Source organism: Dromiciops gliroides, chromosome 5 (assembly GCF_019393635.1).
Source record: "Dromiciops gliroides isolate mDroGli1 chromosome 5, mDroGli1.pri, whole genome shotgun sequence".
NCBI lineage: Eukaryota > Metazoa > Chordata > Mammalia > Microbiotheria > Microbiotheriidae > Dromiciops > Dromiciops gliroides.
The window spans coordinates 205,775,565-205,797,271 of NC_057865.1; the positions used below are offsets into that span (position 1 = coordinate 205,775,565).

General features: G+C 35.2%; 1 protein-coding gene across 1 annotated transcript in view; it reads left to right on the forward strand.

The window, feature by feature from the left end:
* The window catches only part of SLC38A1 (solute carrier family 38 member 1), a 96,921-nt gene extending 76,054 nt beyond the window's left edge, over positions 1-20,867 (forward strand). The window contains exons 13-15 of the mRNA XM_043967626.1: positions 18,759-18,900; positions 18,996-19,093; positions 20,696-20,867. Coding sequence (XP_043823561.1) covers positions 18,759-18,900; positions 18,996-19,093; positions 20,696-20,797 — 342 coding nt within the window. The 3' untranslated portion in view covers positions 20,798-20,867. The remainder of the gene's footprint in view (positions 1-18,758; positions 18,901-18,995; positions 19,094-20,695) is intronic.
* Positions 20,868-21,707: the final 840 nt, after the last annotated feature.

The window sequence follows — 21,707 nt, forward strand, 5'->3', positions numbered from 1 at the left end:
TACTAAAACAAAGTCAAAAGACTGTGGAAAGAGGGAGATGGGGAGGAAACTAGGTAAATATATGAAGTATCTAATATCAAAGACAACTGATCTGTAAAAAAGATCCACTAGAGATAATTTAATCATTGGACTGCCAGGAAGCCAGGACATATTTCAAGAAATCATGAAAGAAAACTGCCAATAACTATTAGAACCAGAAGGGAAAGTAAAAATAGGAAAAAATTCACTGGTAACCACTTGAAATAAATCTCAAAATGTAAACTCTTGGGAATATTGTAGTCATAATACATGGCTTCTAGGTCAAACAAGAAATATGAAAGCAACTACAACAACAACAAAAATCAAGCACTGGGAGCCATTGTTGGCATCAGACATGATTTAGTAGTTACCACTATAAGAAATAGAGAGCTTGGAATAATATATTCTGATAGGCAAAGGATATAGAGAGGGGAAGAGAAATACATGGAATAAGGGGAAGGAGAAGAAAAATGGGAAAATGATCTCATAATTGGGGTAAAGAATATAACAGAAGTTCTATTGTTGTTTGTCCTTCATTTTTGAAAAGGATCAATGACATCATGAAGTCATGTCTTGACTTGTGCATGAACTGGGTCTAAGTGAGGCAGAGTTGCACAAAGTCATCACCCTCATTCTCTTCCAGAGTCATCAAGGTCCAGTCGCAGGACAAAAGTCAAGACAATTAGCAATGGCCTGGGATGCAGTAGATGAGCTTGGTGTCTTTGATGCATGACTAAGCTCTAAGCACTCCATGGCACCTGCTTCAGTCACCTTCATGGCTGTTGGAACAAATTATTTTCATCCACCCATTCCACTGGGAAAAGTCTTCATATATTTGGGGTAGATGTCTCCCAACTCACCGACAGGCCTGAAGGCTCTTAGTTACACTCAACCAGGTTTTAGCCTGAGATGGTTTACTGGGGTGTGGCTGCTGTACATGCTATGGCTTCTTGGAGCCACAGGTGAGAGTTAGATGAAACGTGGATACAAAAGGTGGATAAACAGCCCTGAAAAGGGATCAGCAAGCCTTCACACCAGAGCCCTCCCTGAACACCTCATATACCATAGAAGAAGTCTATATTAAAAAGGCAGGAAGGAGCAGTAGGTAGAGGAGACACTTGAACTTTACTTTTATCTGAATTTGTCCAAAAAAATACAGAGCTGGGTAAAGAAATGCATTTCATTCAATGAAAAAACAAGGGAAAGGGAGAAAGGAGAAGAGGGAATAAAAGGGATTAGTCCAAAGCAAACCAAACTCTTAACTAAGAAGGATAGATCCTATAAAAGAAGGGGATAGAGAAAACACACCAATAACAATCATTACTATGAATGTGAATGGGAGATACTCACCCACAAAATGGAAGAGGATAGCAGAATGGATTAGAAACCAGAATTCAACAATATGTTGTCTTTATTTTAAAATAAGTATTGATATTTTCTGTTTGTTACATCAACCTAATATATCCTTCTGCATACCTGTCCCAGGGAGCCATTCCATATCACAAATAGTATTTTTTAAGAGAGGAAAAAATTCATCACAACCTATCAATCCATTGAAAAAGTCTGAAAACTTGTACATGTCTACCATCTGTAGACCTTCTACTTTAACAAATGGATGGGTTGGAAGTATCTTCATATATTATAATTTTGCTACATTTACTTTTGATTTTTGAGTATGTAGTCCTTTCTATTTACATTGTTGTAAATAATGTGTATATTGTTTTCTTGGCTCTGACTGCTTCATTTTGAAATACTTCATATAGATCTTTCCCATGAATTTTTTTATTCACTCACATAATTTCTTACAGCACAATAATATTTCCATCACAGTCATGTACCACAGTGTGTTTAGCCATTCTCAGTTCATGGGCACCTACACTGTTTCTAGTTCTTCACAAAAAGTGCTGCTTATAAATACTTTGGAGTATATAGGGACTTTCTTATTGATGGCTTCATAAGCCTAGTAATGAAGTTTCTGGTTCAAAAGTATGGACATTTTAGTCACTTTGGCACAATACCAAATTGCTTTCCAGAATGGTTATACCTTATAGCTCCACCAACAATGTGTTAGTGTAACTGACTTTTCACAGCCCCTACAACATTGACTGTTGCCATTTTTTGTTATTTTTTCAGTTTTCTGGGTATGAGATGAAACCTCAAAGGTTATTTTTCATTTAATTTCTCTCTTTGTTTTGTGGAGCAATGGGGGTTAAGTGACTTACCCTGGGTCACATAGCTAGTAAGTGTCAAGTATCTGAGGCTGGATTTGAACTCAGGTACTCCTGAATCCAGGGCTGGTGCTATATCCACTGCACCACCTAGCTGTCCCACTTAATTTCTCTTATTGGGTGATTTGCAATGTTTTTCCATGCAGTTGTAAATACATTGAGGTTCTTCTTTTGCCAACTATTTGATCATATTCTTTTTCTATTTTTCTATTGAGAAATTACTATCAGTGATAAAAATAGGTAGATAGAGCATAATGTGATTATACACATATAGGCAGCTTAGGTGGTACAGTGGGTAGAGCACTGAACTTGGAATCAGGAAGACCTGAGTTCAAATCTAGCCTCAAACACAGTGTCTGTGTGACCCTAGACAAATCACTTTACCCCTATTTGCCTTAGTTCCTCAACTGTAAAATGGGAACACACTGGAGAAGGAAATGGCAAACTACTCTAGTATCTTTGCCAAGGAAATCCCAGGAACAAGTACAGAGGGTCACAAAGAGACAGACATGAAGATATATGTGTCTATGTATTGTTGCAATAGAAATTAAGGTAAACTGAGGCAACAAAGTTTTGAGCACTTTCAATTTATTGGCAAAGACCAACAAAAGTGGTCTTTAGCTCCTTAGCAAGCCAAAACTGAACAGATTATTTTATGGACAAAAGGAGGAGTATCCAAAAACTAGAAGGCAGTATCATAGATGGGAAAACAATATGATTGATTACAAAGTCAAAAGCATCAAAGATGTGAGGGATAATATGATTGGCTGGAAATTTGGAACATTGAACTAGCAATAATTCTTCCTTCCATTTTATTGCTAGAAAAGCTCAATGGTGGTGTCCACCTGCATGACTAGTTAGTGTCACAACAATAACAGACCAGACTCCCTGGAATCTACCTGCATCCTTGAAGGAAAACAGATTTCCTTGACACAAGAATAGAACAATGATTAGCAAGAAAACTGGACCTCTAAACTTAACTCAGAGATAATGAGTGATGTACAGGAAAGCTGAACTTCCAAATTTAACTCAGAGACAAATGAGACATGATTTAGGTAGTTACACAAAATGTCAGTAGTGATACAAATTTGATTTTTCTCAATTTTCAATATGTATATTTATATGTATGTGTTCTCTGTGCAGAAGCTTTTCAGTTTCTTGTAATCAAAGTTATCTATTTCATCTTTTGTAATTGCAATCCGGTGTCTTGTTTGGTTAAGACTACATCTCTAACCTGTGAGAGGTAAATGATATGTTTCTCCTCCAATTTTTTTTATACTATGATCTTTAATATAAAGGTTGCATATCCATTTAGAATGCATTGTGCAGTGTTGTATAAAATATTGGTATAAACCTCATTTCTGCCAGATTGCTTTTCAGTTTTTCCAGCAGTTTTTATAAAATAGGAAGTTTTGCCTCAGGTAATTTATGTTTTCCACTTTATCAAACACTGAGTTATTGAGTTCTACTGTTTCTGAATGTCCTTTTTCTAGTCTGTTCCATTGATATCTCTATTCTATAACCAATATCAGATGGTTTTTATGACTACTCTTTTATAATATAGTTTGATGTCTAGAAGTGTTATTCTCCCCTTGTTCTTACTTCTCTTCATAATTTCCCTTTACATTGTAAATCTTTTGTTTTTCCAAATTCTATTATTATCAAGTTCTGTAAAGTATCCCCTTGGTAATTTGATTGGTATAACAATAAAAGTATAAATCAGTTTTGATCATGTTAACATTTTTATGCCATATTTCCACAGCCTAGCCACAGGCACTGATTATTCCTCCAAATATCTAAATTCTTTATTTCTTTAAGAAGCACTTTGTAGTTGAATATGTATAGATCTTTTAAGTACTTTCAGAGATTTCTTCCCAGACATTTTATGCATTTCATAGTTATTTGGAATGATATTTCCTTTTCTATTATTGCTTATTGTGTTTTGCTATTATCATACGGAAATTTATTGATTTTTGAAGATTTTTATAGCCTGCAACTTTGCTAAAGCTATTGTCTCATTTATTAACTTTGCTGATTCTCTACAGGTTTTCCAAGTACACTCATTTTATCAGCACATAGGGATAGTTTTATCTCCTCTCTGCCTATCTTTATTCCTTTAATTATTTTCTTTTATCTTGTTACTATTGCTAGAATTTCCAAAATTATATAAAATAATATTGAGGAAAGTAGGCATCCTAAATTCACTCCAATATTTACTGGAAAAGGTTCTAGTGCAACTGCTGTTCATATGATGCTTGCTTTTGATTTTAGATCGTTTTTATGGTATTAAAAAAGATACTGCTATGCCTAGACTTTGTAGGGTGTTTAGCATAAAAGAATGTTCTTCTTTGTCAAAGGCTGTTTCAACATCTATAGAGAGATGATCATATGGTATTGGATGTTTTGGTTTTTAACATAATTATGTTGATTGTTTTCTGAATATTAAACTATCCCTGGTATAAATCTCCCTTGATCACAATGATTTCTTTGATAAGTTGCTATAGTTTTATAGAATTTTGTTGCACAAATTTGAGACAATGTTCATTTATGATATTGGCATATATATATATATATAATATATGTGTGCATGTGAATACATATATGTATATTATATATGTGTGTATCCCCTTCCCTGTTTAAGGTATCAGAACTATATTTGTTTCATATAAGGATTCTTGGTAGGGTGCTTTCCCCTGCTCAGTTTTTGAGAACAATTTGTTAACTATGGGTACTTATTATTCTTTAACATTTTAATAAAATTCTGTGAATCCATCAAGACCAGGGGTTTTCCCCTTCCCCCTTTTGTGGTTCTATTTCCTTTTCTGTCAGTTTTTTATTTAAGAAGTCTATCTCATCTAATATTTGGAGTATTTTGCTCTTTTGAAGGTGTTTCTCGATTTCTTTTGTGTTTTTTGGTTTTCTTTGCATACAACTGTGCATAAGATGCTCTGATTATTCTTTTGATTTCTTCTGATTTTATTGATTTCATCTTGCTCATTTGTCATTTTATTGATTTTATTTATGTTCTCTTCATTTTATTCAGATCACCTAAGAGTTTACCAATTTATTTGTATTTTCAAAGAACTGGATTTTGTTAGTTTTCATTTCTCTGGAGTTTCTGTTTTGTTTTTAATATCTCTTCTTTTGTGCTTATTTTGTTGATTTTCTAGATTTGTAAATGAATGTTAATTTATTAATCCTTTCTATTTCTATTTTTCTAATGTATGATTTTTAAGGATATGATTTCCCCCCTAAAGAATGCTTTAGCTGCATCCCAGAATTTTTGGAATGTTTTATCATTATTATTTTCCTTTACATAGCTATTGTTTCTATAATTTGTTCTCTAACCCACTCATTACTTAAGATTGCATTGTTAAATCTCCATTTGGTTATGTATCTTTTGTGGTCCCTGAACCAATTTTGGGTGGGGGGGAGAATTTTGGTCTATAAAGGACGTATTCATATTCTGCCTTTGTATATTTGTTTGTAATATCTCTGTACATTAGCAATTAGTAGTTGCATTAGTATTCATTATTACATGGACAATTTTTGTAAGTTTCATGTGGCACAGAGAAATATTTATATTCCTTTGCTGTCCCATTTAGAAGATGCCATTAGTTTTTTTTTTTTTTTTTTTTTTTTAGTGAGGCAATTGGGGTTAAGTGACTTGCCCGGGTCACACAGCTAGTAAATGTTAAGTGTCTGAGGCCGGATTTGAACTCCAGGGCTGGTGCTCTATCCACTGCGCCATCTAGCTGCCCTGATGCCATTAGTTTTTAAACTCTAGTTTCTCTAGCAATTTGTTCAGTTCCATATTTTCCCTTTTTGATATCTTTGATATCTATCTTTTTGATAGACTTATCCAAAACTGAGAGAGGTATAGTGAAATCTCCTTTCACTGCTATGTTACTGTCTATATCTTCCAGTAGCTAAGGCATTTGGAGCATACAAGTTCATTGTATCATGTAGTTTCCTTGTTTATTTCTTTATTTTATAAACATTTGGGGGTTTTCCATTGTCAGATAGCATGATTGAAATTCCCAGTTTTTTGGATTCACTTTATGCATAGGAAAAATAAATTTTCTATGCTCTCGGTTTTATTTTGTGTATGTCTGATTTTTAAATGTTTTTTTTGTTTTCTTATCCAGTCTGCCATTCTTTTTTGTCTTATTGGACTGTTTAATCCATTCACATTTAAAGTGAAATTGAAATTCCTTCTACATGTCTCTAAAATTAATATTTTTTAGTTTATTCTTTTCTTTTTTGCTGTAAACACAGTATTATGTTCTTTTAATTATTTATTTAAGTGGCCCTATTATTTTCACTGGCTCTCTACCTCTCCCTCATCCCCTCTTCTCATTTGTTACACCTTTCCCTTTAGGATTTTGTTTATTAGTACCCTTTTTTGTTATGCCTTTACCTGGTTATATATTACTTCCCACTCCTTTTTCTTCTGTCAAGTAGATTCCTTCCCTTCAGTTCTATTCATTACTCTTTTAATTGAATTTGTTGAATCCCTTTTCATAAAGGGTTCCTCTTATTCTGTTCATTATTCATCTTCTCTTTCTGTCTATTCTGTATCCTCATTTTCCTATTCATGATCCCTATAATTATCTGGTCTCTCTTTTTTCTCTGTCTTCTTCATGCAATCAAAACTTCCAAGGTATCCATTCTAGACTCTCTTCTCTAGACACTTTTTGCCATTGCCTTATAGGTCTTGCCCTATAGATTCAACTGTTCCATTGTGCCGCACTCCCAGAGAAATGCCAATTATTGCATGTGTCAAAGAGGACACAAGCCACATGGTTAAGCCCCTCTCCACCCCAAAATCCCTGATTATGCAGTTCCACATTGATTTATACTTTCCCTTACTGTCTTTTTTCCTACATTTGCCTAAAAGTCTCCTCCCTGTGTCCAAAAGTGGCAGGTATCCTAAGGGGTTCCATTTACCCCCCAAAAATGCAGGACAAGTAGATTTTTCAAACACCAAATCCCCCTAGTCTCATCCATATGAGCAAAAGGTCTTGTTTCTTCCCCTCACTTCTTTTCTTTTCTTTTTTTTTTTTTTTTGTTTTAGTGAGGCAATTTGGGTTAAGTGACTTGCCCAGGGTCACACAGCTAGTAAGTGTTAAGTGTCTGAGGCCAGATTTGAACTCAGGCACTCCTGACTCCAGGGCCAGTGCTCTATCCACTGTGCCACCTAGCTGCCCCACCTCTCACTTCTTTTCAATCTTGTCCTCATCTTCCTCACTCACTTCCTTCTAAAAGAGGTGACCAAAGAGGTCACTTTCCCCTCATTGTTAGTCCTTGATTTGACCTTGGCACATCACACACTCTTTTTCATCCCCTGCTCACCTCTCCCCTTTTATGTACCTTCACATACACAAAACACACACACACACACAACCATTCATTCATTTGTAGGCAGAGTAATATGAAGCTCTGTCTATAATGCTTCCTATTGGCCTCTTCACTGTTACCAGATTTTAACATTCATCCTTGTCTCCTTGTGCACACTTAGAAAGAAGTCTCTTACTGGTCTCCCTGTCGTCATTTTGTTGCTGTTGCTGTCCTTACCTGTCCCTTAATTCATTCTTCTTACATTTCTGGTTCTTGGGATATTCAAAGAGCAAATGATTTCTTCACATCTGGTTTTCTTTCTGAAAATATTTCAAAACTCTTATTGAATGTCCATCTTTTGTCCTATAGAATTAAGCTAAAATTTGCAGGCCAGGTAAGCCTGGGCTGCATCCTGAGTTCCATTGCTCTTTGGAACACATTATTCCATTCACTCTTCCTTTTTCTAGTGGGTACAGAATTGTTTTGTGTTATTTGAATGTACTTTCCTTTATATTTGCAGGCCTTTCTCCCAATAGCTTGCAGAACTTCTTGCTTCTGAATTGAAATATTAAAATTAACCACTATGTGTCTTGCAGTTTGCAGCTTTTATTCTGTTATATTTTTTCTGGGAGACCTATGTCTCATGGGAGGTATGCTGAGTTGAATTCAGACTTAGTGAGACATCAGTATATGATATGAATTGGGTATGCAACTTTAAAAAAAAAGCAAGCCAATAAATTTAAATAATCAATTAAATGCTATAATGAAAATCAAAGAAGAGTTAAAGAAGACTGAAAGAAAAACCTCATTGAAATACTGAATAAAAATAAAATGGAAGTTTTTTTGAAAAAAAAAACACAATAAAATAGATAAATCATTAAATTTATGTGGGGGGAGAGAAAACCAAATTATCATCATCAAAAATGAAAAAGGTAAATTCAAAACCAATAAAGAATTAAAAGAAATTATTTTGCTCAATGATATCATTATGGAACTGACAATCTAAATGAAATGCATCAATATTTACAAAAACGTAAAATAACTAGATTAAGAGAATGAAATAAAAGACTTAATAAAATAATCCCATAAAGGAAATTAAACAAGCCAGAAATTAACTCACAAGTTAAGAACAACTCCAGAATTAAGTAGATGTATAAGTTCTGTTGGACCTTTAAAGAGCAATTAATTCTGATACTACAAAAGCAGTTTGAAAAAATAGGAAAAGAAGGGATCTTACCAATTTTTTTCTATGATACAAAAAGAGTCTTGATGCCTAAACCAGGGAGAGTCAAAGCAGAGAAATAAAATTAAAGAATATAGATGCAAAAATTTTAAATAAAATATCAAGGTAACTGCAACAATATAACTAGGTCGGATTTATACCACAATGTAGGGTTGATTAAATATTAGGAAAACTATACACAAAATTAACCATATTAATAAAAAAATCCTCTAAGCTTTTGAAAAGATACAATGCCCATTCCTTTTGGAGTACTAGAAAGCCCATAAATAAATTGGGCTTTTCTTAAAATGATAAGGGGTATCAGGGGGGCAGCTAGGTGGCACAGTGGATAAAGCACCGGTCCTGGATTCAGGAAGACCTGAGTTCAAATCTGGCCTCAGACACTTGACACTTACTAGCTGTGTGACCCTGAGCAAGTCACTTAACCCGGTTGCCCTGCAAAAGAACAAAAACAAAAACAAACAAAAATGATAAGGGGTATCTCTCTAAATCAAAAGCCAGCCTTATCTGTAATGGAGATAATGTAAGATCAGATGTATAGCAAGTAATGTCCATTACTATTTTATAGTGATAGAAATAATAGCTATTAGCAATAAAATAAGAAAAAATTGAGAGAATAAGTATGAGAAAACAAAATTATCACTTTTTTTTTTTTGGTGAGGCAATTGGGGTTAAGTGACTTGTCCAAGGTCACACAGCTAGTAAGTGTTAAGTGTCTGAGGCTGGATTTGAACTCAGGTACTCCTGAATCCAGGGCTGGTGCCACTGTGCCATCTAGCTGCCCCAAAATGATCACTTTTTTAGCTTAAATTATTTACTCTGAGAATCTTAAAGTATCAATTAAAAAAAAACTAATTGAAACTATTAACAACTTCAAGAGTTATGAATTATAAAGTAAACCCAAATAAACCATCAGAATCTCTGTACATAACCAATAAAATCCAGTAGGTAGAAAGAGAAATTCCATTTAAAATAACTCCGGAATGTATAAAATACTTGGGAGTCCATCCACTAAGACATACATAAGAACTATATGAATACCACTCTAAAATACTCTTTATACAGATAAATACATTCAAATAATTAGAGAAATAATAATTGCTCAAGGCTATAGTGAGCCAATATAATAAAAATTGCAATACTACCAAAATTGGCTTACTCATTCAATGCCACATCAATTCATTAACCAAAGGATTACTCCATAGAGCTGGAAAAATAACAGAATTTATCTGAAGGAATAAAATTCAAGAATCTCAAGGAAAATAATAAAAAAAAGTGGGAAGGCAAGAGGACTAAGAGTGTCAGATTTTAAACTGCATTTTAAAGTAGCAATCACAAAAATTATTTGATACTGGTTAAGTAATAAAGAGGTTGATCCATGGAATCTGTTAGGTACACAATATAGAGAAGTAAATGAGCACAAGAACCTACTGTAAGGGGCAGCTAGGTGGCACAGTGGATAAAGCACCAGCCCTGGATTCAGGAGTACCTGAGTTCAAATCCAGCCTCAGACACTTGACACTTACTAGCTGTGTGATCCTGGGCAAGTCACTTAACCCCCATTGCCTGCAAAAAAAAACAAAAACAAAAAAAACAACAAAAAAACCCCAGAAGAATCTAGTATAAAGTTATTATTAAATTATAAGGATCCTAGTTATTGGGCTAAAAACTTACTATTCAGTAAAAGCAGCTGGGAAAATTAGAAAGCAGTTTAGCAGAAAGTAGTTATATTTTAACACCTCATATATGCCAAGATAAGCTCCACATGTATACATTATTTAATACATAAGGGATGACATATGCAGAGGAACAAGAAAGTTATATTCATAGCGGAATATTTCATGATGAAACAAGAACTAGATAGTATCATAGGAGGTAAAATTGGCAATTTTTATTACATAAAATTATAAAGGGTTTGCACAAAAAACCCAATGCAGCTAAAATTAGAAGAAAAGTAGGAAAATGAGGAAAAATATTTGCAACAAAGTCCTTTAATGTCTCATTTAGAGGTTGATAGAACTGATTGAAAATTATCAGAACAAGGGTCACTCCACAATTAATGAATATTCAAAGGATATGGACAGGCAGTTTTCAGGTATGAAAAAAAGCTCAAAATTACTAATAATAGATATGCAAATTAAAATAATTGATGTACTACCTCACACCATGTCAAAATTGACCAAAAAGGAAAATGATAAATATTTGAGTGATTCTAGAAAAACAGGTACATTAATGTATCATTGATGGAATTGTGAACTGGTTCAGTCATTCTGGAAAGTGAGTTGGAACTATGCATAAAAAACTATTGGGGCAGCTAGATGGCAGGGGCAGCTAGATGGCACAGTGGATAGAGCACCGGCCCTGGAGTCAGGAGTACCTGAGTTCAAATCCGGCCTCAGACACTTAACACTTACTAGCTGTGTGACCCTAGGCAAGTCACTTAACCCCAATTGCCTCACTAAAAAAAAAAAAAAAAAAAAAACTATTAAATAAGATATACTCTTTCTATATCTATACCCCAATATCACTCTTGGATCTATACCCCAAAGAGAGCAAAGAAACAGGGAAAAGACCTATATATACAAAAATATTTAAGGCACTCCTTTTTGCATTAGCAAAATACTGGAAAATGAAGGGTGGGCCATCAATTGGGGAATAGCTGAAGAAGTTATGATATATGAATGTAATAGACTACTATTGTGCTAAAGGAAATTAATATGTCTTCAGAGAAATCTGGGAAGATGGAAGAATGAAGTGAGCAAAACCAGGAAAATAATTTATATAATAACAAAAATATTCTAAGAGGACTTCTGGGGGCAGAACAAGATGGCAGAGAAAGCACTCATCTGAGCTCTCTTTACATTCCCCTCCAAACAACTTTAAGATAATGCTTCAAATCGGGGCAGCTAGATGGTGCAGTGGATAAAGCACTGGCCCTGGATTCAGGAGTACCTGAGTTCAAATTCGGCCTCAGACACTTGACACTAGCTGTGTGACCCTGGGCAAGTCACTTAACCCCAATTGCCTCACCAAAAAAATAAATAAATAAATAAATAATGCTTCGAATCAAATTCTGGAGTGGCAGAGCTCACAAAAGGTCAGAATAAGACATTCTTCCAGCCCAAAACAACATAGGAAGTTAGAATGAGAGATTAGTGACCTAAAGGCTGACCCAGAGCCAAAGTAGATTAAACACTAGTGGTGGGACTGGGCGTGGCAACAGAAATGGCAGCAGCTTTGGGGGAGTTCTCTAGCCAGAGACAGTAAAGAGACCTAGAAACTTGTCAGAAAGAGACTACAGGGGACCCTTGTCCTAACACTGGATGTAGGATCAGAGGCTGTTTGGCAGCCCTATTGCTCATATCCACTTCTAGATTACCTTTGAAGGGTGGAGAGGAGCATGTTCATCCAAGAGGGACCAGGAACCCTGAGGAATACTATAAATTTCAGTGCCAAAGGAGCTGAAATGAAATGAAAACAGTAGTGCAAAAAAAAAAAAAAGCCTAGAGCTTAGGGCAGCACCCCTAACTCTATCCACATGCAGAGAACAGAGCTAAACTTTAATATAAAGTTCAAACTCAAGAAATAGGCTAGAAAATGCACAAAAAACTACTAAAAGAACCTAACCATAAAAAGCTTCCATGGTGACAGGGAAGCTCAAGATACAAACTCAGAAGAAGACAAAGCCTCAAAATAAATGTGAAGTGGAGACAAGCCCAAAAGTAATTCCTAGAAGACCTTAAAAATGCTGGTTTTCAAAATCAAATAAGAATCGTAGAGGAAAACATAGGTAAAGAAATTAAAGTAAAAAGAAGAAAATTATGAAAAAGTAATACTGAGGAAAATAACACCTAAAAAGCCATAATTAACCAAATGGTAAAAGTGGTACAAAATTGCACTGAAGAGAAGAATGCCTAAAAAAGCAGAGTTGGCAAAATGGAAAAGGATATACTAAAAGTCACGGAACAAAATAATCCCTTAAAAATTAGAATTGGGAAAGTAGAAGCTAATGACTCCATGAGACATCAAGAAAAAATAAAACAAAGTCAAGTGAACAACAACAACAAAAGAAAATGTGAAATATCAGAAAAGCAACTGATCTGGAAAATAGATTGAGGAGATATAATTTCCAAAGGTCTATCATATGAAACTTTAAAGAATCTATCCATGTATTTGACTTTTATTATTTCATGGTTTTAGATTTCTGATAGGGGATAATTGAGGTCCCCCACTAGTATAGCTTTATTGTTTATTTCCTCCTGTAATTCATTTAACCTTTCCTTTAAGAATTTGGGGTGTGTGTGTGTGTGTGTGTGTGTGTATATATATATATATATATATATATATATATATATATATATATATATATATATATATATAGTGGGGCAATGGGGGGTTAAGTGACTTGCCCAGGGTCTCACAGCTAGTAAGTGTCAAGTGTCTGAGGCCAGATTTGAACTCAGGTCCTCCTGAATCCAGGGCCGGTGCTTTATCCACTGTGCCACCTAGCTGCCCCCTTGGTGTGTATATTTTTAATATTCATATTACTTGTCTGTCTCCTTTTAGGAAGATGTGGATTCCCTTAACTCTTTTACTTAGGTGTACTTTTGCTTTTGCTTTGTCTGAGATCATGATTATTACCCTTACCTTTTTTACTTCAGCTGATGCATAATAGATTCTGCTCCAGCCCTTTATTTTAACTCTGTGCATGTCTCTCTGTTTTCAAGTGTTTCTTGTAAACAATATATTATTGGGTTCTGCACCTTTCCCTCCATCCTGTTTTCTTCTGTTTCTTTTTTTATCCTGACCCTCCTCTCAAATGTTTTGATTCTAACCACTGCCTTCTTTTATCTACCTTCCCTTTTATCAATTCTCCCTCTTTTCTCTTATCCCCTTTCCTTCCTACTTCCCTGTTGGGTAAGATAGATTTCTATTACCATTTGAATATGTATGTATGTATGTATGTATGTGTGTGTGTGCATATGTGTATATATATATATATATGTGTGTGTGTGTGTGTGTGTATATATATACATATATATATACACACACACACACACTATATTTGAACCAATTTAAATGTGAATGAGGTTTGTGTTGCCCCTGCCCATTTTCCTCTCCACTGTAAAAACTTCCTTGCACACATCTTTTATATGAGATAACTTCCCCCATTCTTTTTCTCCCTCCCCCTTTCCCTCAAGCATTCCTCTTTCTCAAACATAATCTACTCATTCCTGCACAATTTTTCTATGTAGAATCTTTCTAATTGCCCTAATGATAGTACATTTCTTAGAAGATACAAGTTTCACTTTCCTTTATAGAAAGGTTTACAGTTTAACCTTAGTGAGTCCCTTATGATTTCTCTTTCATGTGTATATTTTTATGCTTCTCTTGAGTCTTGTGTTTCAAAGTCAAATTTCTAGCTCTGGTCTTTTCATCAGGAATGCTTGAAATTCCTCTATTTCATTAAATATCCATTTTTTCCCCTTGAAGGATTATACTCAGTTTTGCTGAGTAGGTTATTCTTGGTTGTAATTCAAGATCTTTTGTCTTCCAGAATATCAGATTCCAAGCCCTCTTGGTAGCTGCTAAATCTTGTATGAGCTTGACTATGGCTTCACAATATTGGAAAGGTCTTTTTCCCCCTGGCTACTTGAAGTATTTTCTCTTTGACCCAGGAGCTCTGGAATTTGGCTATAATATTCCTGGGAGTTTTCAGTTTTCATCTCTTTTATGGGGTAATCAGAAGATTCTTTCCATTTATATTTTGCCCTCTAGTTTGAGAATATCAGGGTAATTTTCCTTAACAATTTTTTGAAACATGCTGTTTAGGATCTTTACTTGGTCATGGCTTTCGGGTGATCTAATAATTCTTAAATTATCTCTTCTTGGTTTGTTTTCTAGGTCAACTGTTTTTCCAATGAGATATTTCATATTTTCTTCTATTTTTTTCATCTTTTTGGCTTTGTTTTATTCTTTCTGGATGTATCACATATTCATTAGTTTCCAATTTGCTCAATTCTAATTTTTGAGAAGTTATTTTCTTCTTCTTCTTCTTCTGGGGCAACGAGGGTCAAGTGACTTGCCCAGGGTCACACAGGCAGTGTCAAGTGTCTGAGGACATTTGAACTCAGGTCTTCCTGAATCCAGGGCGGTGCTTTATCCACTGTGCCACCTAGCTGCCCTGAGTTATTTTCTTCTGTGAGCTTTTGTATCTCTTTTTCCATTTGACCAATTCTTTTTTTTAAGGAGATCTTGTCTTCAGTGAATTTCTGTACTTCTTTTTCTATTTGGCCAACTCTGTTTTTAATGTTATTTTCTTCAGTATTTTTGTGCCTCTTTTATCAAACTGTTAATTGTCCTTTCATAATTTTCTTCCTTTGCTTTCACATCTTTACTTCTGCTTTCCTTTACCTCTTTTATTTGATTTTGAAAATCAAAATTCTAAGTTCTTTCAGAAATTAATTTTGGGCTTATCTCCAATTCACTTTTTTTTGAGGCTTTGTTTGTAAACTGTTTTGACTTCATTGACTTCTGAGTTTGATCTTGAGCTTCCCTGTCACCACAGTAGCTTTTTATGGTTAGGGGTATTTTTTGTTGTTTTGTGTGTGTGTGTATTTTTCAGCCTATTTCTTGAATTTGAACTTTATATTAAATTTTAGCTCTGTGAAAAAAAATTATTAATAATGATTTTAGGACTCCTAGGGGCCCTGCTGAGAGAGCTGGGCCTGACCTTTCTTAAGGTCAGACCTTTCTAAAGGTCAGCCCAGAGTCAGGAAGTTACCTCACTCAAAACCATACCTACCTGAAAGCCTTGTTCCCGCCAGAGGAACAAGGCCTCTGACCTCAGCACAACTGCGCTGAACCACCTGAGAGTGAATCAACAGTGAACCAACAGGTTTGAGTGATGCTAGCCAATTAGCTTTGAACAATGTGTATGGGCACACTCGCTCCAGCCTGCAGCAAGCTTGCACAGACACTCACTCTTTTTTGGTCCGGGGAACTTGAGGCAGAGCAGATGTGGCCCACTAGGGTTCCCCATTTTCTCTTTTCTCTCTCTTCTCTTTCCTAGCTAGGCTTTCCTATCTTTCAGAGCCATGTGCCCTCTCTTTACTAATATTTAATATGCTTTAATAAATGCTTAATGCCCAAAACCAGTGCAGTAGCTTCTAATTTATAAGTAGCACTATATTAGGAACTCCCGCTAATTTTCCCTACACTTGGGGCAGAAATGGGGTGACCACATATCGTTTTACTCACCACAGCTCTGTTCTCTGCATGAGGACGGGAGTAAGGGCACTGCTTCAAGCTCTAGGCTTTTTTTTGCACTGATGTTTTCAGAGCTAGTTCTAGGAGTTTGAAAGGTTTGGGTGCTTCCAAGGTAGTATGATCTAGGGAGAGATCACGTCACTGCTTTTCTGGTCTGCACTCTGGTCTCTACACAGGAAGGGTCCTTGTTCCCTCGGAATCAATACAATTACTTTGGGCCTCTCCTCCCTTGGGACTGGTCCCTTGGGGCTGGAAATGATACTGTCTCTAAGGGCTTCCACTCCTTCTTAACCAAAAGTATTCTGTTCTACCCTTGAGTTATGACTCAGAAATAGGTAATGGAGTTGCCAAACAGTTGCCCTTCAGGATTCCTGTTCCCTCTTGACCAAACATGCTCCTCTCCATCCTTCAATGATGGCCTAGAAGTGGATATAGGAATGGAGTTGCCAAACAGTATCTGGTTTGTGTCCAGTCCTAGCAAAGAAGTCCTCTGTCATCTCTGAGCAGTTTCCAGGTTTCTTTACTGTCTCTGGCTAGAGAACTCCCCCAAAGATGCTACCACTTTTGTTGCCACCCCCTGCTCCCACCATTGGTGTTTCATACACTTGGGCTCCAGGAAAGTCTCCTCTTACATGTCACAAATTTTTCTTTCTAACCTCCTATGTTATCTTGGACTGGAAGAATGTCTTGCTCTGACCTTTTATTCGCTCTGCCACTTTAGAATTCAATTTGATGTATTATTTTAAAGTTATTTAAAGGGGTATATAATGAGAGCTCAGCTCAGCTGAGCATTATCTACTCTACCATCTTGGCTCCATTCCTGGAATTCCTTTTAGAAATTGCATATAATTAGGAAATATTTAATTAAATAAAAATAATTCTAAAAAACAGTATTATTATAAAGGCAAACAACCTTGAAATACTTAGGGACTCTGATGAATGCAATAACCAACTATTTTCCCACCTATCTCCAAATAGAATGGTGATGCACTCAGGGTACAGAATGAAAGATATTTTCTCTTGGAAATCACCCATGTAATAATTCGTTCTCCTTGGCTATACATGTTTGTTATTGGTGTTTTGGTTTATTTCTTTTTTCAATGGTGAGAAGAGAAGGATATAGAATGGAGAAAAATAATTTTATTGATTAAAAAACTAAACTTAATAAATAAAAACATTTTTAAAGTAATGTAAGTTCAGTGAGGGAACAATCTTTTTATATTTGTATCCCAATCATAATAAAAATAATTAATAATGCTTAATTATGCTTGTAGACTTGTTAACTTACTTTCTAAATAGTTAATTAATAATAACTTGGAACAAAACTTACCTAATTTTTTATTTCTAAATAAACTCAAGAATGTTTTGGTTTATAGTTTGTTAGATATCCTTTGCTCTAGAGACTCTACTTGTTATAGGGCTCTGAAACCTATTGAAATTGTTATTATGGTTGTTGTTATTATATCACAGATTGAAAACCTGGGCTATGACCATCAAAATAATTTAAAGATCTTTCAAAATAAATGTACATTTTCTACATTCTCTGAGCATGCACACACATTTTAAAAAGTTAGCCTGTAAGGTTATCTTTAAAAACTTAATAACTAATATAAAAATTTTAACAAACTTCACAATTTATGTAAAATAAGATTAGATTAAAATAAACCAAACAAATAATTAAATTCTGTTACACTCTTCCAGGGAATCTGTCTATCTGTCTTCTAGCATAATGCTGGTCAATATTTTTACCAAAGGTTTGAGTGAAGGCATGCTCATTCAATGGTGATAAAAAGATGCAGGAATAATTAACATATTAGATGGCAGTCAAGACCCAAAAGATATTTTTTGCTTGAATGATAGGTAGAATCCAATAGGGTGAAATTCAATAGAGATAAAAGTAAAGTCCCAGGCTTCATTTAAAATAATTAAATTCATAAGAATAAGATTATGATTAGACACTTTCTGTTAGTGAAATATAGGTGTTTTCGTGTATGTCAAACTTAACATAAGTCAGGAATGTGAAGGGCCACCAAAAAAAAGTGAAATTGGTCTTAAGTTACAGAGCAATATGATTTCTAGAAAGAGATGTGATAATCTTATTATGTTCCGATCTAGTCAAACCAAATATAAAGAGTGGTGTTCAGTTTTGGATACCACATTTTAGGAGGACAAGTCAGACAAGTCAGTGTTATCTGCAAAAGTGTAATCTGTCCTATCCAGGTATTGTGGCAAAACTAGAGACTATGCCAAATGAGGATTAATGGAAGGTCCCAGGGATGTGTGGCCTTGAGAATAGAAAACTTAAAAGGAAACATGATAGCTAACCTTCATGAATCTGAATGATTGTAATATGGAAAAGGTATAAAGAGGGAGAAAATTTGGCTCAGTGTCTATTAAAACTTCCTAACAAATAGAACCCAAAATGGAATGGGCTACCTTTCTCTTTCACTGGAGATCTTCCAGTAAAAGCTAAATGACCATTTGTAAAAGATTGTATAAAGGAGAGACCTGTTTAAACATAGGTTCAGCTAGATGATTTCTGAGGTCCCTTCCAACTCTGAGATTCCACAAATGTAAAAGTTTATGTACTAGTAGAAAATATTTGAGTGTTGTATGCTATCTACTGAAAGAATTCTTTGCTTTCTTTTTTTCCCCTCCAGGCTCGTGAATCTCTGGCTGAGATACTTAAGAAACCAAAGTTCAGTTTCGGTGAACGTATTGTGATTGCTGTGATAATCTTAGGTTTAACTGACCTTTTGGTAATCTTTGTACCCACCATGAAAGACATTTTTGGAGTTCTGGGTACAATATGGCAATTTTATGCTAATTGTTTAATAATAGCTTTTAGGGAGTTTAAATTCTATAATAACAGAAAACTGTTTTTGGTCACTTTGTAGGAACAACAACTGCCAACATGTTGATCTTCATTCTTCCTACAACTCTGTTTTTAAAAGTCACAAGCCAGGATAGTGACAAAAAAATTGAAAGATTCTGGGTATGTTTTATGGCCACCTATATATATATATATATATGTTTGTGTATACACACACACACACACACACACACACATTTCCAATCTGTAAAGAGTATAAATACAGACAAGCAAAGGACTGAATGATTGTTGTCTAAGGACCAACCAGGCTAAATTCAGAAGTTTGGCCACTAAATATATATTTTTTGTAGCTATGGCAACTCACATTGATAAGACCATAGATCCTTAAATATTTAAGGAAATAGATTGACAAAAATGCTTTGGTATAACAGGCTTGGAGTCAGAAACTACTGTTCTATATTTGGGATGTTTGTTTCCAAATCTGATTAAATTCAATGGCATCTTGAATTTCTTATACATGAAGACTAGACAATGAGGAAAGAATGTGTGTAGTGGCTACTACAATTAATACCTTCCAAATACCTTTCAAAGTACCATTATCCTGAGAAAGTCTTCTCAGTTGCTTTTCTAGCTAGTGCAAACATGGTAGCTGAGATGTGACCTGAGATGCTGGTTGTCTCAAAATAAGCACATGGGTAACTTCTTCAAATGAGTCTACACTGCAATTCAAAGTAGCTTAATAAGAAACCTTTTCATGTGTATTTGAAATATCATCTGCACTTGATAAAATATGAGATACAGTTGGATCCCGAGCTACTTATTGTTGTTGGTCTTTCAGTCATGTCTGACTCTTCGTGACCCCATGGAATATAGCAAAAATACTGGAGTGGTTTGCCATTTCCTTCTCTAGTTTGTCCCCATTTTGCAGATGAGGGACTGAGGTAAATAGGGTCTAAGTGATTTGCACAGACTCACAGAGCTAGTAAGTGTCTGACCCCCAGTTTGAACTCAGAACTTCCTGACTTCAGGTCCAGTGCTCTATACACTGTGCTACCTAGCTGCTGAGGATTTACTAAACATGACCAGTAGGAGTTAGTGAGGAAAAAGCAAGAGTTCTAATAGAATCCATACCTGATCTTCTTCAACTACTAGTGACCTCCCTCCCTAATTCACTTTTATTTATTTTATATAAATGTTGTCTCCCCCATATAATGTAAGCTCTTTCAGAGTAGGAATTGTTTTCTTTTTTCATATTTGTATCCCCAGTGCCTAGCACAGTACCCAGCACATTAATAAGTGCTTATTGATTGGTTAATTGATTTAGCACCAAATTGAGTAGAGATTAAATTTTTAAAGGTGTGTTATCCATAAATCCTATTTATCAAACCACCTTCATTTTCTAATAAAAACTGATTGCTTTGTATTTCTTTCTTTCTTTCTTTTTGCAGGGCAATAGGGGTTAAGTGACTTGCCCAGGGTCACACAGCTAGTAAGTGTCAAGTGTCTGAGGCTAGATTTGAACTCAGGTCCTCCTGAATCCAGGGCTGGTGCTTTATCCATTGTGCCGCCTAGCTGCCCCCTTGCTTTGTATTTCTTAACTTTAATCACCCTTCCTTCTTCCCTAACGAGTATTACTCTCACCCTCTTCCAATTTTTTATCTTAACAAGGAAAAAGCAGGAACAGGGAATAGGGAAAGTTATCAAAAATCTTTGTTTTAGGAAAATACTTTACCTAAAAGAATATGTACTTTATTTTCTTCCCAGGCTGTTCTTTTGTTCGGATTAGGAATCATATTCTCCACCATCAGCATTCCTTTGGTCATCTACGATTGGGCAACTTCTTCAAATAAACCTGAAACGCACTGAGAGCACTATAGATTTGGAAAAAATATATTCTTGTTTGCTGCTTATCCAACTTACCTTCAATCAAATCTTCTCCTCCATTGCTTTGTTTACCAGTTTACACAGCAAAAAGAAAACTGTAAAAGTTGAGAATGTATAACCACACACCCATTTGAAATACAGTTATATCCCTTTGTTGTTTTGGGATCACTTTAAGAATTCTGTAATTAGTTTTTCATATTTTTTGTAATCCTGTTTATTATTTTTTATTACCAGTTGCTTATAATTTGTCCATCTCTAAATTTTGAAGTTTCATAGTCTCTTAGGACTTTGAAAACAATCCTCAATCATTGAGCCAGGAATTCTGTTTATTACATATACAGGTTATAAAATAATTTTTCTACAAGGAAAGTGCCAGTTGCTGGATTAGAGTGTGTCCAATACTTGAGACTTTTCTGGAAAATGGTAAGTGAGGATGGATAGCCCAGTAGCTTCATTGATAACAAATACATTATCACACTCCTATACACAGGCATGTTCTGTGGCAAATGACCTCTGAAATTAAGTGTGATTATAATTTTGGAACATATCTTAGACTTCAAATATGGGGTCATTTCCTCATAAATGATGAAATGTAACCTTTTTATCTGCCTATGTCAAAGCTTCCACATCAACTTCAGTTAAGATTATAGTGCCTGGGGCAGCTAGGTGGCACATTGGATAAAGCACTGGCCCTGGATTCAGGAGGACCTGAGTTCAAATTCGGCCTCAGACACTTGACATTTACTAGCTGTGTGACCCTGGGCAAGTCACTTAACCTCATTGCCCCACCAAAAAAAAAAAAAAAAGATTATAGTGCCTTTGCAGTGATTCACAGATAAGGAGTCCTTTAACATTTTGCTTAAGATGTCTAGAACATTATATTACATTGATG